At 36.8% G+C, this 13,679-nt stretch overlaps 1 protein-coding gene across 1 annotated transcript in view; it reads left to right on the top strand.

Annotated features, from left to right (window-relative positions):
- CPD (carboxypeptidase D) overlaps positions 1-7,846 on the top strand; it is a 266,314-nt gene extending 258,468 nt beyond the window's left edge. Inside the window, exon 21 of the mRNA XM_053706136.1 lies at positions 7,205-7,846. Within this exon, the coding sequence (XP_053562111.1) occupies positions 7,205-7,431 (227 nt within the window). The 3' untranslated portion in view covers positions 7,432-7,846. The remainder of the gene's footprint in view (positions 1-7,204) is intronic.
- Positions 7,847-13,679: the final 5,833 nt, after the last annotated feature.

Raw genomic sequence — 13,679 nt, 5'->3', positions numbered from 1 at the left:
CAGTTTTCTTCATTATAAGATTTAAACTTTATTTTGGGTGTGGATTATTTTTCAGCGGAATTGGCTGTCTTTATTTTATCCCTCCCTCTCTAGTGACTCTTGCGTGGAAGATCCACATCTTGGGTAGTCATTATCCCATACGTCACTAGCTCATGGACTCTTGCTAATTACATGAAAGAAAACATAATTTATGTAAGAACTTACCTGATAAATTCATTTCTTTCATATTAGCAAGAGTCCATGAGGCCCACCCTTTTTTTGTGGTGGTTATGATTTTTTTGTATAAAGCACAATTATTCCAATTCCTTGTTTTTTATGCTTTCGCACTTTTTTCTTATCACCCCACTTCTTGGCTATTCGTTAAACTGATTTGTGGGTGTGGTGAGGGGTGTATTTATAGGCATTTTGAGGTTTGGGAAACTTTGCCCCTCCTGGTAGGAATGTATATCCCATACGTCACTAGCTCATGGACTCTTGCTAATATGAAAGAAATGAATTTATCAGGTAAGTTCTTACATAAATTATGTTATTTAGGAAAATATTTTTCTTACCTGGGGTATAGTCTTTCAATTGACTGCTTTTTCATAAAATTTTGCGGGCAAAATAAGGCTCCCGAGGGCGCAAAATGCCAAAGTTTATTGTGTCATTCTTGGCGCGAAGGTACGTCCGATGACGCAAATTCGTCATTTCCCGCGCCTTAGTTGATGCCGAGTTCCTTGCACAAGGTTGCGTCTACAATGACACGAGTGTGTCATTTCTGGATGTTGCTAGCGCCAAAAAAAATTTGTTTGTGTTGTAGGTCCTACTTGGCGCCAAACAATTTCATTATTTAAAACCCCATTTCTATATACCTCTTGCCTTTTTCTATATCAGAGGGCTATGCTGTTTGCATTTTTTTCCCATTCCTGAAACTGCCATATAAGGAAATTGATAATTTTGCTTTATATGTTGTTTATTCTCTTACATTTTGCAAGATGTCTCAATCTGATAATGTCTCAGAAACCACTGTTGGAATCCTGCTGCCTGATAACAGTTCTACCAAAGCTAAGTGCATCTGTTGTAAATTTGGGGAGATTATATCTCCAGCTTTGGTATGTAGTAGTTGTCATAAGCTTTTACATGCAGAGAATGTGTCCATCAGTAATAGTACAATGCCTGTTGTTCCTTCAACATCTAATGTACATGATATCCCTGTGAATATAAAAGTTTTTATTGCTGATGCGATTCAGAAGGCACTGTCTGCCATCCCGCCTTCTAATAAACGTAAAAGGTTTTTTAAAACCTCATAAAATTGATGAGGATCTATCTGATTCAGAAGATCCTTCCTCAGATATTGACACTGACAAATCTACTTATTTATTTAAAATGGAGTATATTCGTTCCTTGTTAAGAGGTGTTGATTACATTGGATATTGAGGAAACTACTCCTCTTGATATTAAAACTAGTAAATGTTTAAATTCTATTAATAAACCTCCTGTGGTTACTCCAGAGGGTTTTCCAGTTCCTGATGCTATTTCTGATATGATTTCTAAGGAATGGAATAGGCCTAGTACTTCTTTTATTCCTTCTTCAAGGTTTAAAAAATCGTATCCTTTGCCAGCAGTTAGAGTGGATTTTTGGGAAAAGATCCTCAAAGTTGATGGGGCTATTTCTACTCTTGCTAAACGTACTACTATTCCTATGGAAGATAGTACTTCTTTCTCTTGCAAGGTGTATCCAGTCCACGGATTCATCCTTACTTGTGGGATATTCTCCTTCCCTACAGGAAGTGGCAAAGAGAGCACACAGCAGAGCTGTCCATATAGCTCCCTCCCTAGCTCCACCCCCCAGTCATTCTCTTTGCCGCGTTAAAGCATCCATCTTCTGCATAATCTTGATGTAGTTCGTGCTTTAAAGTTCTATTTACAAGCAACTAAGGATTTCAGACAAACATCTTCTTTGTTTGTTATCTATTCTGGTAAGAGGAGAGGTCAGAAAGCGACTGCTACCTCTCTTTCCTTTTGGCTGAAAAGCATCATCCGTTTGGCCTATGAGACTGCTGGCCAGCAGCCTCCTGAAAGAATTACTGCTCATTCTACCAGAGCAGTGGCTTCCACATGGGCTTTCAAAAATGAGGCTTCTGTTGAACAGATTTGTAAGGCAACGACTTGGTCTTCACTGCATACTTTTGCCAAATTTTATAAATTCGATACTTTTGCGTCTTCGGAGGCTTTTTTGGGGGGAGAGATTTTGCAAGCAGTGGTGCCTTCCGTTTAAGGTACCTGTCTTGTTCCCTCCCTTCATCCGTGTCCTAAAGCTTTGGTATTGGTATCCCACAAGTAAGGATGAATCCGTGGACTGGATACACCTTGCAAGAGAAAACAGAATTTATGCTTACCTGATAAATTACTTTCTCTTGCGGTGTATCCAGTCCACGGCACGCCCTGGCAATTAAGTCAGGTAAAAAAAATTTTGTTTGAACTACAGTCACCACTGCACCCTATGGTTTCTCCTTTGGCTTCTTAACCTTTGGTCGAATGACTGGGGGGTGGAGCTAGGGGGGGAGCTATATGGACAGCTCTGCTGTGTGCTCTCTTTGCCACTTCCTGTAGGGAAGGAGAATATCCCACAAGTAAGGATGAATCCGTGGACTGGATACACCGCAAGAGAAAGTAATTTATCAGGTATGCATAAATTCTGTTTTTAAAGACCCTTTAGATGGGAAACTTGAATCTTATCTAAGGAAAGCTTATTTATATTCTGGCTATCTTCTCAGGCGTGCCATTTCTATGGCTGATGTTGCAGCTGCATCAATTTTTTGGTTGGAAAGTTTATCGCAACAGAAAATGGATCCTGATTTGTCTAGCATTGTTCGCTAACTTCAACATGCTAATAATTTTTCTGTGATGCCATTTTTGATATAATCAAAATTGATGTTAAATCTGTCTTTAGCTATTTAGCTAGAAGAGCTTTGTGACTCAAATATTGTCTGACATGGTATCTAAGTCTAGATTACTATCCCTTTCTTTCCAAGGTGATAAGTTATTTGGTTCTCAGTTGGATTTGATTATTTCAACTGTCACTGGGGGAAGGGAGTTTTTTGCCTCAGGATAAAAGACCTAAGGGTAAATCTAAAGCTTCTAACCGTTTTTGTTCCTTTCGACAAAATAAGGAACAGAAACCTAATCCTTCTCCCAAAGAATCTGGTTCCAATTGGAAACCTTCAAGTTGGAGTAAATCCAAACCGTTTAAGAAACCAAAGCCAGCCCCCAAGTCTGCATGAAGGTGCCGCCCTCATTCCAGCTCAGCTGGTTGGGGGCAGATTAAGATTCTTTCAAAATATTTGGGCAGATACTGTCCAAAATCAATGGATTCAGAGTATTGTATCTCAAGGGTACCGAATAGGATTCAGAGTAAGACCTCCTGTGAGAAGATATTTTCTCTCACGCATCCCAGCAAATCCAGTAAAGGCTCAGGCTTTTCTGAAGTGTGTTTCAGACCTGGAGCTTTCAGGGGTAATCATACCAGTTCCGTTTAAGGAACAGGGTCTGGGGTTTTATTCAAATCTATTCATTGTCCCAAAGAAAGAGAAAAAGGCCAGTTCTGGATCTGAAAATTTTGAATCGTTATGTAAGAGTGACAACTTTCAAAATAGTGACTATAAGGACTATTCTGCCTTTTGTTCAGCAAGGGCATTATATGTCCACGATACACTTACAGAATGCATATCTTCATATTCCGATTCATCCAGACCACTATCAGTTTCTGAGATTCTCTTTTCTAGACTAGCATTACCAATTTGTCGCTCTTCCATTTGGCCTAGCGACAGCTCCAAGAATCTTTTCAAAGGTTCTCGTTGCCCTGCTCTCTATCAGCGAACGGGGTATTGCGGTGTTTCCTTATTTGGATGATATCTTGGTACTAACTCAGTCTTTACATTCTGCAGAATCTAACACGAATCAACTAGTGTTGTTTCTTCAAAGACATGGTTGGAGGATCAATTTACCAAAAAGTTCTTTGATTCCTCAGACAAGGGTCACCTTTTTAGGTTTCCTGATAGATTTAGTGTCCATGACTCTGTTTCTAACGGACAAGAGACGATTAAAATTGGTTTCAGCTTGTCGGAACCTTCAGTCTTAATCATTCCCTTCAGTGGCTATGTTCATGGAAGTTTTAGGTCTTATGACTGCAGCATCGGACACAATCCCCTTTGCTCGTTTTTCCTATGAGACCTCTCCAGCTTTGTATGCTAAACTAATGGTGCAGGGATTATACAAAGATATCACAATTAATATCCATAAATCCCAATGTTCGACTCTCTCTGACTTGGTTAGATCACCATCGTTTGGCCTCTGTTGAAGAGAGAACCGTTCATTTGTTTTCAGACAGACAATATCACAACTGTGGCATGTGTCAATCATCAGGGTGGGACTCACAGTCCCCAAGCTATGAAAGAAGTATCTCGGATACTTGCTTGAGCGGAATCCAGCTCCTGTCTAATTTCTGCGTTTCATATCCCAGGTATAGACAATTGGGAAGAGGCTGTCATCTCAGCCGTCAGACTTTACATCCGGGGGATTTGTCGCTCCATCCAGATGTGTTTTCTCAGATTGTTCAGATGTGGGGTCTTCCAGAAATAGATCTGATGGCTTCCCATCTAAACAAGAAACTATCCAGGTACCTGTCCAGGTCCAGGGATCCTCATGCGGAAGCGGTGGATGCGTTTTAACAGTTCCTTGGTGTTAACAACCTGCTTATATTTTCCCGCCTCTAGTTCTTCCATGAGTGATCTCCAAAATCATCATGGAACAATTGTTTGTGTTGCTGGTAGCTCCAGCATGGCCTCACAGGTTTTGGTATGCAGATCTTGTCCACTTAGCCACTTCCATTAAGGCCAGACCTTCTGTCTCAAGGTCCGTTTTTCCATCAGGATCTCAAATTATTAAATTTGAAAGTATGGAAATTGAAAGCCTAGTGCTTAGCTTAGAGGTTTCTCTGACTCAGTGATTAATATATGTTACAGGCTCGTAAATCTTTTTCTAGGAAGATTTATTATCGAGTTTGGAAGACTTATATTTCATGGTGTTCTTCTCATAAATTCTCCTGGCATTCAAGATGGTTTGGATAAGGGTTTGTCTGCAAGTAACTTGAAGGAACAAATCTCTGCTCTTTCGGTTTTATTTCACAGAAAGATTGCTAAGCTTCCTGATATTCATTTTTTTGTACAGGCTTTTGGTCCGTATTGTGGTAAGAGCTTTGAAATATTATGTTGAAGCTACTAAACATTTCAGAAGACTTCTATTATATTTGTTATCTTTTCTGGTTCTAGGAAAGGCCAGCATTCTTCTGCCATTTCCTTGGCATCTTGGTTAAAGCTTTTGATTCATCAGGCTTATTTGGAGTTGGGTCAGGCCCCGCCTCAGAGAATTACGGCTCATTCTACTAGATCAGTCTCCACTTTGTGGGCTTTTAAGAATGAAGCTTCAGTTGATCAGATTTGCAAAGCATACATTTACTAAATTCTACCGTTTTGATGTATTTGCTTCCTTGGAAGCAGTTTTTGGTAGCAGTTCAGGCAGCTGTAGGATTGTATATTGCATACGTCACTAGCTCATGGACTCTTGCTAATATGAAAGAAATGAATTTATCAGGTAAGTTACCATATAAATTTATGTTTTTTTTAAAAAGTTTCATTAGCTGTTGATTGATAAAAAAAGTGTAAAATTTAGTGTCTATAAAACAATGGGAGCTGCCATGTTGTAACTTAGGTTACCTTCTCTGTTGTAGCCAAATAGAGACTGTTATAAATAGGTCACTAGTGTGTGCAGCCAATGGCTGTGTGGAATATAACTGTGTTCAGGACTTCTATTTCTAACAGGAACTGAAAAGCTCACAATTTTAGAATGAATTTAAAGGAAAAGGGAACAAAATAAATAATGAAAGTATATTGCAGATTTCTTTTTATATATATGATTTATCATTTTAGATTACCATCTCAAAGTATTTAGTGTCCCTTTAAGCAGCGGATGCTGCTTTGGAGCCCCATCGTTTCAGGTTCACCTGAAACGGAAGTTAAGAAGCAGCAGTCGTAAGACCCCTGCTCCTTAACTTCTCTGCTACCTTTTAGGTGGCGGACTGAAATCATCCCGATACAATCAGGATGATTGACGGCCCCTGCCAGCAGCTGATTGTCCGCCAGTGAGCAGGGGGCGGCATTGCACAGGCATTTCACCAGAAATGCTTGTGCAATGATGAAGGCCGACAGCATTAAGCGATGTCGAGCGGACGTGATTCGCTACAGCGAATCATGTTCGCTCGCCTTTTAATAAATCTACCCTATAGTGTTTTTAGGGAATTTCCTTTGTTACATCCAAATGTATTCCTTTCTTGGAATATCAATTCTGTTTTGGGTTTTTTTGGCCAGAATTTTAGCAATTATATGGATGCCTAAGATAGACCCTTTAATCCCTTGCTGTTAGGTTAAAAGGGACTGTAATGTTACAGCTCTGTGTAATATGAGCACCGTTAAACAACTGGGTTATTAAGGACTGATTGCTTACTGGATGATATGCAGAATATCTGATGTGTTCAGCAAGTTAATGCAAAACAGTGTTTGAAACCTGAGATTGATGATTGATCTGTATGTGAGAAGCTGTCTAGAGGAAGATGTTTTTGATGGTATTTCTGTTACAAAGGAAACTTGATTTTCATGTATTCAGACTTATACACATTACTTCAGCAAATACACAAATGACATTAAACCTGAAAGACCTCTAAAGAAATCTTAAAACATTCCTCAGAAATGTCACAGCTTGTATAATAGAGCTCTGAATAGTTGTGCAGAGACAGTCAACTCAAATTGTACCCATTCTCCAGTTTTGCACAGCCAACATGGTTATATTAATATAGTTTTAACCTCTGTGATTACCTTGTATCTAAGCCTCTTTTGACAGACCCTGATCACATGACTTTTTATTTATTATATATTGACTTGCATTTTAGCTGTGTTTACTAAATCAAGGCATAAGTTACTGAATGAACACACAAATAATTTGCTTTTGTGTTAAACAGTAGCAATCTTTATTCTCTTAAGCACAATCTTATTGTACCATAGCTGCCTATGTTTCATTTTGTTATCTACTTTTTATTTAAAAAAAAAAAAAATCCTCATTAGTATATGTTTGATTTAGTTCACTTCCCAACTATTTCTTTTTGTATTTTCAGGAGCCACTATGTCTGCCCTGTTGCTCACGGCTTGTATCATCTGGTGTGTGTGTTCTATAAAGTCCAACAGACACAAAGATGGTTTTCATAGATTACGGCAGCAGAATGATGATTATGAGGATGAAATTCGTTTGATGTCCACTGGCTCTAAAAAATCTCTTCTGAGCCATGAATTCCAGGATGAAACCGACACAGAAGAAGAGACACTTTACACCAGCAAACATTGAGATCAAAGACGAAGCAACACTTAGAACTGGTTTAACCAGACAGGACATCAACGCCCTTTGCACAGGGAGCACTCTAGATCAGTTACGGCGGATTCTTGCACATAAACAATTTGTCTTTCCTTGACCCTTTTGTGTTAAGTGCTCTTTAATTTTATTTTATACTTTTGGATGCTTAGAACCAATTAATGTACAGAACGACTTGAAGGTTCTAAGAGTGGATTGACTTGTTGCCTCATATAACATTTTCCTTTTTTAGCTGCCATAATGGACTCTTTATGATGATCTGCTGCAATATGTGGCAGAGATTTCCCTGAGCCTGCTTTCTTATGTCTGGTTTGATGTCTTTATCATGAGATTAATTAGTATGCTGGGCTTCTCACTCAGTTTACCTTTGGGATAAAGTTTTAAACAATTACATTAGTTTTTCATTTCTGTCACAAACCCCATGCATCAAGTTAATTTATTGTTATTCCATTTTGAATGAGCCTTGTGGAGGTCTGGTATTACCTTGTATGGGCCTTTTGTGTAGCAAGCACAATGCTAAACCGAATGGCAGGTGTCATTGCAATGTTAAATAGTTTGCCATTAGTTGGTAAAGCATATTTTGTTTGTGATTAGTGAACGCTTTCAAATAATTTTTTTGCCTTTACTGATAGCGGCCGTCACGTTTTACCCATTATCAGAAGCAAGATTTGTGAAACCCATCAGAAAACAAACCCGTAGGAAACCTGCTTCTTTTTATGCTCTACACCTGCAATTTGTGCTTCTGAAAGTGGGTAGTGAGCAGTAAATCACTGAAAGTGACAGCGAAGCCCGTCATATAGATTTCATTAATAGTGAATTCATTAATGAAACCCCATTTTTTTTGATGATTTAGAATTAGCATGCAATTTTAAACAACTTTCTAATTTACTTCTTTTATCTAATTTGTTTAATTCTCTTGATATCCTTTGTTGGAAAGCATATCTAAATAGTCTCAGTAGCTGCTGATTGGTGGCTGCACATAGATGCCTCGTGTGATTGGCTCACCCATGTGCATTGCTATTTTTTCAACAAAGGTTACCTAAAGAATGAATCAAATTGGAATGTTTAAAATTGTTTTCCAAATCTGAATCATGGAAGAAAATGTTTGGGTTTCATGCCCATTTAAGCTGTATTTATTAATAACTTTAACTAGAAGAATGTAGTAAACAAATATACTTTACTGTAAAAACATTTCAGGTTATTGTATGGGATCAATTAAATTATTATTATTTTTTTTAATATATTCCCATATTTATCAGGCACCGAGACCCCTCAGTCTGCCCCATAAAAATAACAGACATGATTAGTGGTTTCCTCTTATTACCAGTGTCAGTGAACAGAGAACAAACTGTTGTGTGGCCAGGCTGACATGCAAAAAGACCAGGACATAAACTGTGGTTTCATATTGCTGGATTTATCTTGTGTATTGAGACGCGTTTAAATATTATTTAATATGACATAAGTCCTGTTTAGAAGTAATTTGCCCATTTCTATCTTGAAACTGCCAATATATTAGACCTTCAGAGAAAAATTCCTCCCTAAGTAATAAGCATGACTTAGCTTACTAAATATTACTATTAAAGGGGCGTAAATTATGTTCATATTCTGGGGTGCATGTGACACTGATGAAATGTTTAAAGACAAAAACTAAAGAATGCACAATATTTTAGTGTGCTGTCTGCCATGTCCCTTTAATTGTAACCCTTAATGAAGCCAGGAGCCCCTTATTGTATAGCTCTGCATCTGCCTTAAAACGCACCTTGTGATTTGTGTATATAAGCTAATCTCCCTCATACTTCAGAACCTTGATTTTGATAAAGTTCTTAAAGGGACACTGAACCCAATTTTTTTCTTTCGTGATTCAGATTGAGCATGAAATTTTAAGCAACTTTCTAATTTACTCCTATTATCAAATTTTCTTCATTCTCTTGGTATCTTTATTTGAAATGCAAGAATGTAAGTTTAGATGCCGGCCCATTTTTGGTGAACAACCTGGGTTGTCCTTGCTGATTGGTGGATAAATGAATCCACCAATAAAAAAGTGCTGTCCAGTGTGCTGAACAAAAAAAAAAAGCTTAGATGCCTTCTTTTTCAAATTAATATAGCAAGAGAACGAAGACAATTTGATAATAGGAGTAAATTAGAAAGTTGCTTAAAATTGCATGTTCTATCTGAATCACAAAAGAAAAAAATTGGGTTCAGTGTCCCTTTAATGTTTTTTTTTTAGAAATTTTCACTAGCATTTAAAAGAGTATTCAGTGAAAGCCTCTGTCGTGCCATTTCATTGCAATAAGGCACTCAGGACCTTTAGTTTTCAGTATATGTAATAACATTTTAAGTGCCTTATTGCAGGTGTTCTAACGAGAAAAATAACTGATTTGCTAATCCTCAAGAGGTGGGTGAGATTTTCAGTTTTAGGCTAGGGTAGCCGTTCCTAATATTTTCATTGTAGTGTGCACTCATTTTTATATGAAAACTTAACTGGTGTCTGGAAATAATACATTTGTTTAATTCAGAGATGCCCAAGCTATGCCACATCCGGCCTGCAAAGCTTAATTGTGTGGCCCTCAGCACCACTGAGTAGAAAACGGACATCCGTTATTTATACTCAAACCTCACCCTTTTTCTGCAGGTGCTAACCTTAAAACCCTTAACTCTGCTTTTTAATTTTTTTTTATTATAAAATAGACAATGTGGGAAGGCAGCATTCCCCAAGCCATTAACCTTTAAAGGGACATGAAAGTCAAAATGTAACTTTCATGATTGAGAGACAGCATGACACATATGCCTCTTGTCATTGACTCTCCAGATGCGTTCAGATGTGTCCCAGTAGTGCATTGCTGCTCAAGGACTGACTTTGGGTTCATTTTTCTTCAAAATCAAATTAAAAAAGTGCTCCAGATACCTACTTATGTATCTCTTCAACAAAGAATACCATTGCAAGGAGGCAAATTTGATAATAGAAGTAAATTGGAAACTTTTTTTTAAATTGTATGGTCTGGCTTAATTACAAAATCATTTTTGAGGGCTTCATATTCCTTTAACTTCTTTGCAGGGGTTAAACAAATTGCTGTATGCGAACAGCAGTGCAATAATAAAACACAACACATTAGAGCATTTTATTTTTGCTATTTTTTTGCATCTTTAAATTGTAGTGCACCCCAAAGTTCTTGTCGTTCGAGCCTGAACATTTCTGCCATGTGACCCAGTAGCGCACTGCCACTTTGAGGATAATCTGCTTCTACAGCTACTGATTTAAGAACAAAAAACTCCTGGTTGGGACAGAGGCTGCAAAAAGAAATAAAATCAGGGTGAGGTTTCTTTAGAATAAACTGAAACAAATGATGCACATTTTTTAATGCACTGATGTAAGAAAATTGAGAAAAAAAAAGATTAAGCCAAATTCATTGCTTTCAGCTTACTAAACATAAATATACTTTTACATTTGCTTGAAAATAGTGAATTTTGTTTTTAGTAGATAGATTATTACATTTTTTTCATCCGTCTGTTACTAAATTTTGCAACTTTGGCACAGCAATAGTATATGGCAAGTACAAGACGATAAATGTTCATTTTAAGATTTAAAAAAATCTGATTGTAATTTTTTGAAATAATTTAGTTAAATTGCACATTTATTCTGACTTTAGAGGCAATAATGATAGATTTCTCTTAAAAACTGATAATATAATAAAATAAATAATAGGATCCTACAGGGTAAATTACTGATAATTGCATTTATTTAGTCCTAGAATTACACTAGACATAGATTTTCTCCCTTTTACATTCCTCGTCCCTCTCTCTCTGCTACAAAAAAATATATTCATCATACATAACATTTTACATACAAAGCTTTCTTCCTGTTATTCAGTTGTAATGTTTAGAATGTCAGTTTAATTTTTGTTTTCCTACAGATTTGGGAGTGCCTTGTTAAAATAAGTTATGGAAATCAAGATTAAAAAAACTTTAATTTAAAATAGGTGACTTTTAGTTTGTGAAAACATTGACTTTTGCCATATTTTGCATTGTGCTCAGATTATTTTTTTTTTGTAATATTTTCATTACATGGTACCTGGTTTGTTGCAGTTAAAGGGACATTAAATACATTTCGTGCACCTCCCTCTAATTATGGGTGCCACCATTTTGGAACCTAAGTTACACTGCAGGAGTCAGATGAGATAATGCACCCTTGCAAACACACCAGCACTGGAATAGAGTGAGAGGTTTGCACATGCGTCACGTATTCAGTGTTTTAGTAATGCCTTATGAAGGAAAATCAGGTGTATAGGGATTTCACGAGCATTAACATAAATCATTATTTCATAGCACAATGCATGGTTAAAGGGACATAAAACACAGCATTTTTCTTTCATGGCTATGACAGAACATAAAAATCTTTCCAATGAACTTCTATTATCTAGTTTTCTTTGTTTTCATAGTATCCATTGTTGAAAAGCAGGAAGGTAAGTTTTGGAGTATGCACACGTCTGCAGCGTTATATGGCAGCAGTTTTACATTAGCAAATGCACTAGATCGCAGCACTATTTCCTGTCATGTAATGCCCCAGACATGTGCTTGCTACATATATAGATATATCTTCAACAAAGAATAACATGAGAAAGACACTAATTTGATAATAGAAGTAAATTGGAAACCTTTTTTAAAAAGTCTTTTTTCTATCTGAATCATGAAAACAAAAGTTTTGGGTTTGATGTCCCTTTAAACTATGGGAGACGAGCTAGATTACAGGAAACTGAATGCGTTAAGTTGCTAAAGAGGAGATTCAAGGGGGAAAAATTAATTATTAAAGTGAAAGCAAATTTTCGGACCAAACTATAATAACATCTATTCATCTCATAACCCTATATCTAATCGCTAACTTTTTTAAAAATATACCTTTTTATTTATGATCTTACAAACATATCGTTTCTTATGTTCCTCTACCCACCCGCTCATTTCCGGATTTTTCTTTTTCACAAGTAAGAGCAGTCCCACCTGCTCTTACGTGTTCCTCCGTGCGAGCTCCAGTGAAACATGCTGGATTGCGCTTCTCGTATTGATCTCTATAGATCGCTGTGTTTGTTCGTTGTCTGAAGTTGGGGAGCAGGGTCCAGAGGAGGTGGTGGTGCAGTTTTACTCTTCAATAAAAGATTTCAAGAGAATGAAGCTCATTTGATAACAAGTAAATTGTAAAAAAATTTAAAATTGCATGCTCTATCTGAAAAATGAAAGTTTAATTTTGACTTAATTTTGACTTTATTGTCCCTTTAAATAGAAGTCAAAACATCAAAATGTTGTTTCCATATCTATCTATCTAAAGAAGGGATCGGGATCCTTGGCCCTCCCAATGTTTCAGAACTACATTTCCCATGATGCATAACTGGACTTCTGAGTGCCTAAGCGTAGTGGGTAATGTAGTTTTAAAACATCAGGAGTGCCTAAATTCCCCATCCCTGATCTAAAGAGAGAGAAAAAGGTAACTTCATTCAAGCAACTGGTAATACAATGCACTAGCCATAATGCTTGCCACTGATTTGCATGATGGTTATACATTTGAAAGAGAAATAATGCAATTGGTAGCATATTGTGAACAAAATCCTTTTTCACTGCCCTTCTGTAATGTATTATAACATTACCATTACAGTGTTTAGTTATAATGCTGCTACTATACTTCTCAAACATTATTTAACAGATTTCAAAATAGAATCTGGTATCTTTAATTTGTGAACAATCTAACCTGAATCTGATTTCAAAATGAATGGTATGTGGATGCATTTGTATTCATTTTAATGCAACTCTTTCAGCCCCTGTTTTGTTGTACCATATTACCAGTAAAGAAAATGCCTGGAGCATATTTGTGTAATTGGGTAAATACTAATGTTTTATTACAGAACATTTAAAATCATACAAAGATTATCCAAACTATAAAAAATTCTATATAAAAGCATGGATCCATGCGCAATAATAAAAACAAATACTTATAAACAAATCTTCATACAAACTTCTATGAGAACAGAATGGATGATAAGGCTGTAACAAAAATCCCTAACATGAGTGGCTAGAACATTAGTAATAAATGACCAGTGTGTGTTTCTAGTTTAATCCATGTGTCCATCAAATTATGTCCTTAGAAATAAAAATCATACTGTGCTTCTACAGGGAGGCGCCCTATTGTGGCACCTTTACAAATAAAAAGGCTACTGACAGAGCAAATAAGATACATTTTG

This window comes from Bombina bombina, chromosome 3 (genome assembly GCF_027579735.1).
Source record: "Bombina bombina isolate aBomBom1 chromosome 3, aBomBom1.pri, whole genome shotgun sequence".
NCBI lineage: Eukaryota > Metazoa > Chordata > Amphibia > Anura > Bombinatoridae > Bombina > Bombina bombina.
This window is presented reverse-complemented; position numbering and strand designations above follow the sequence as displayed.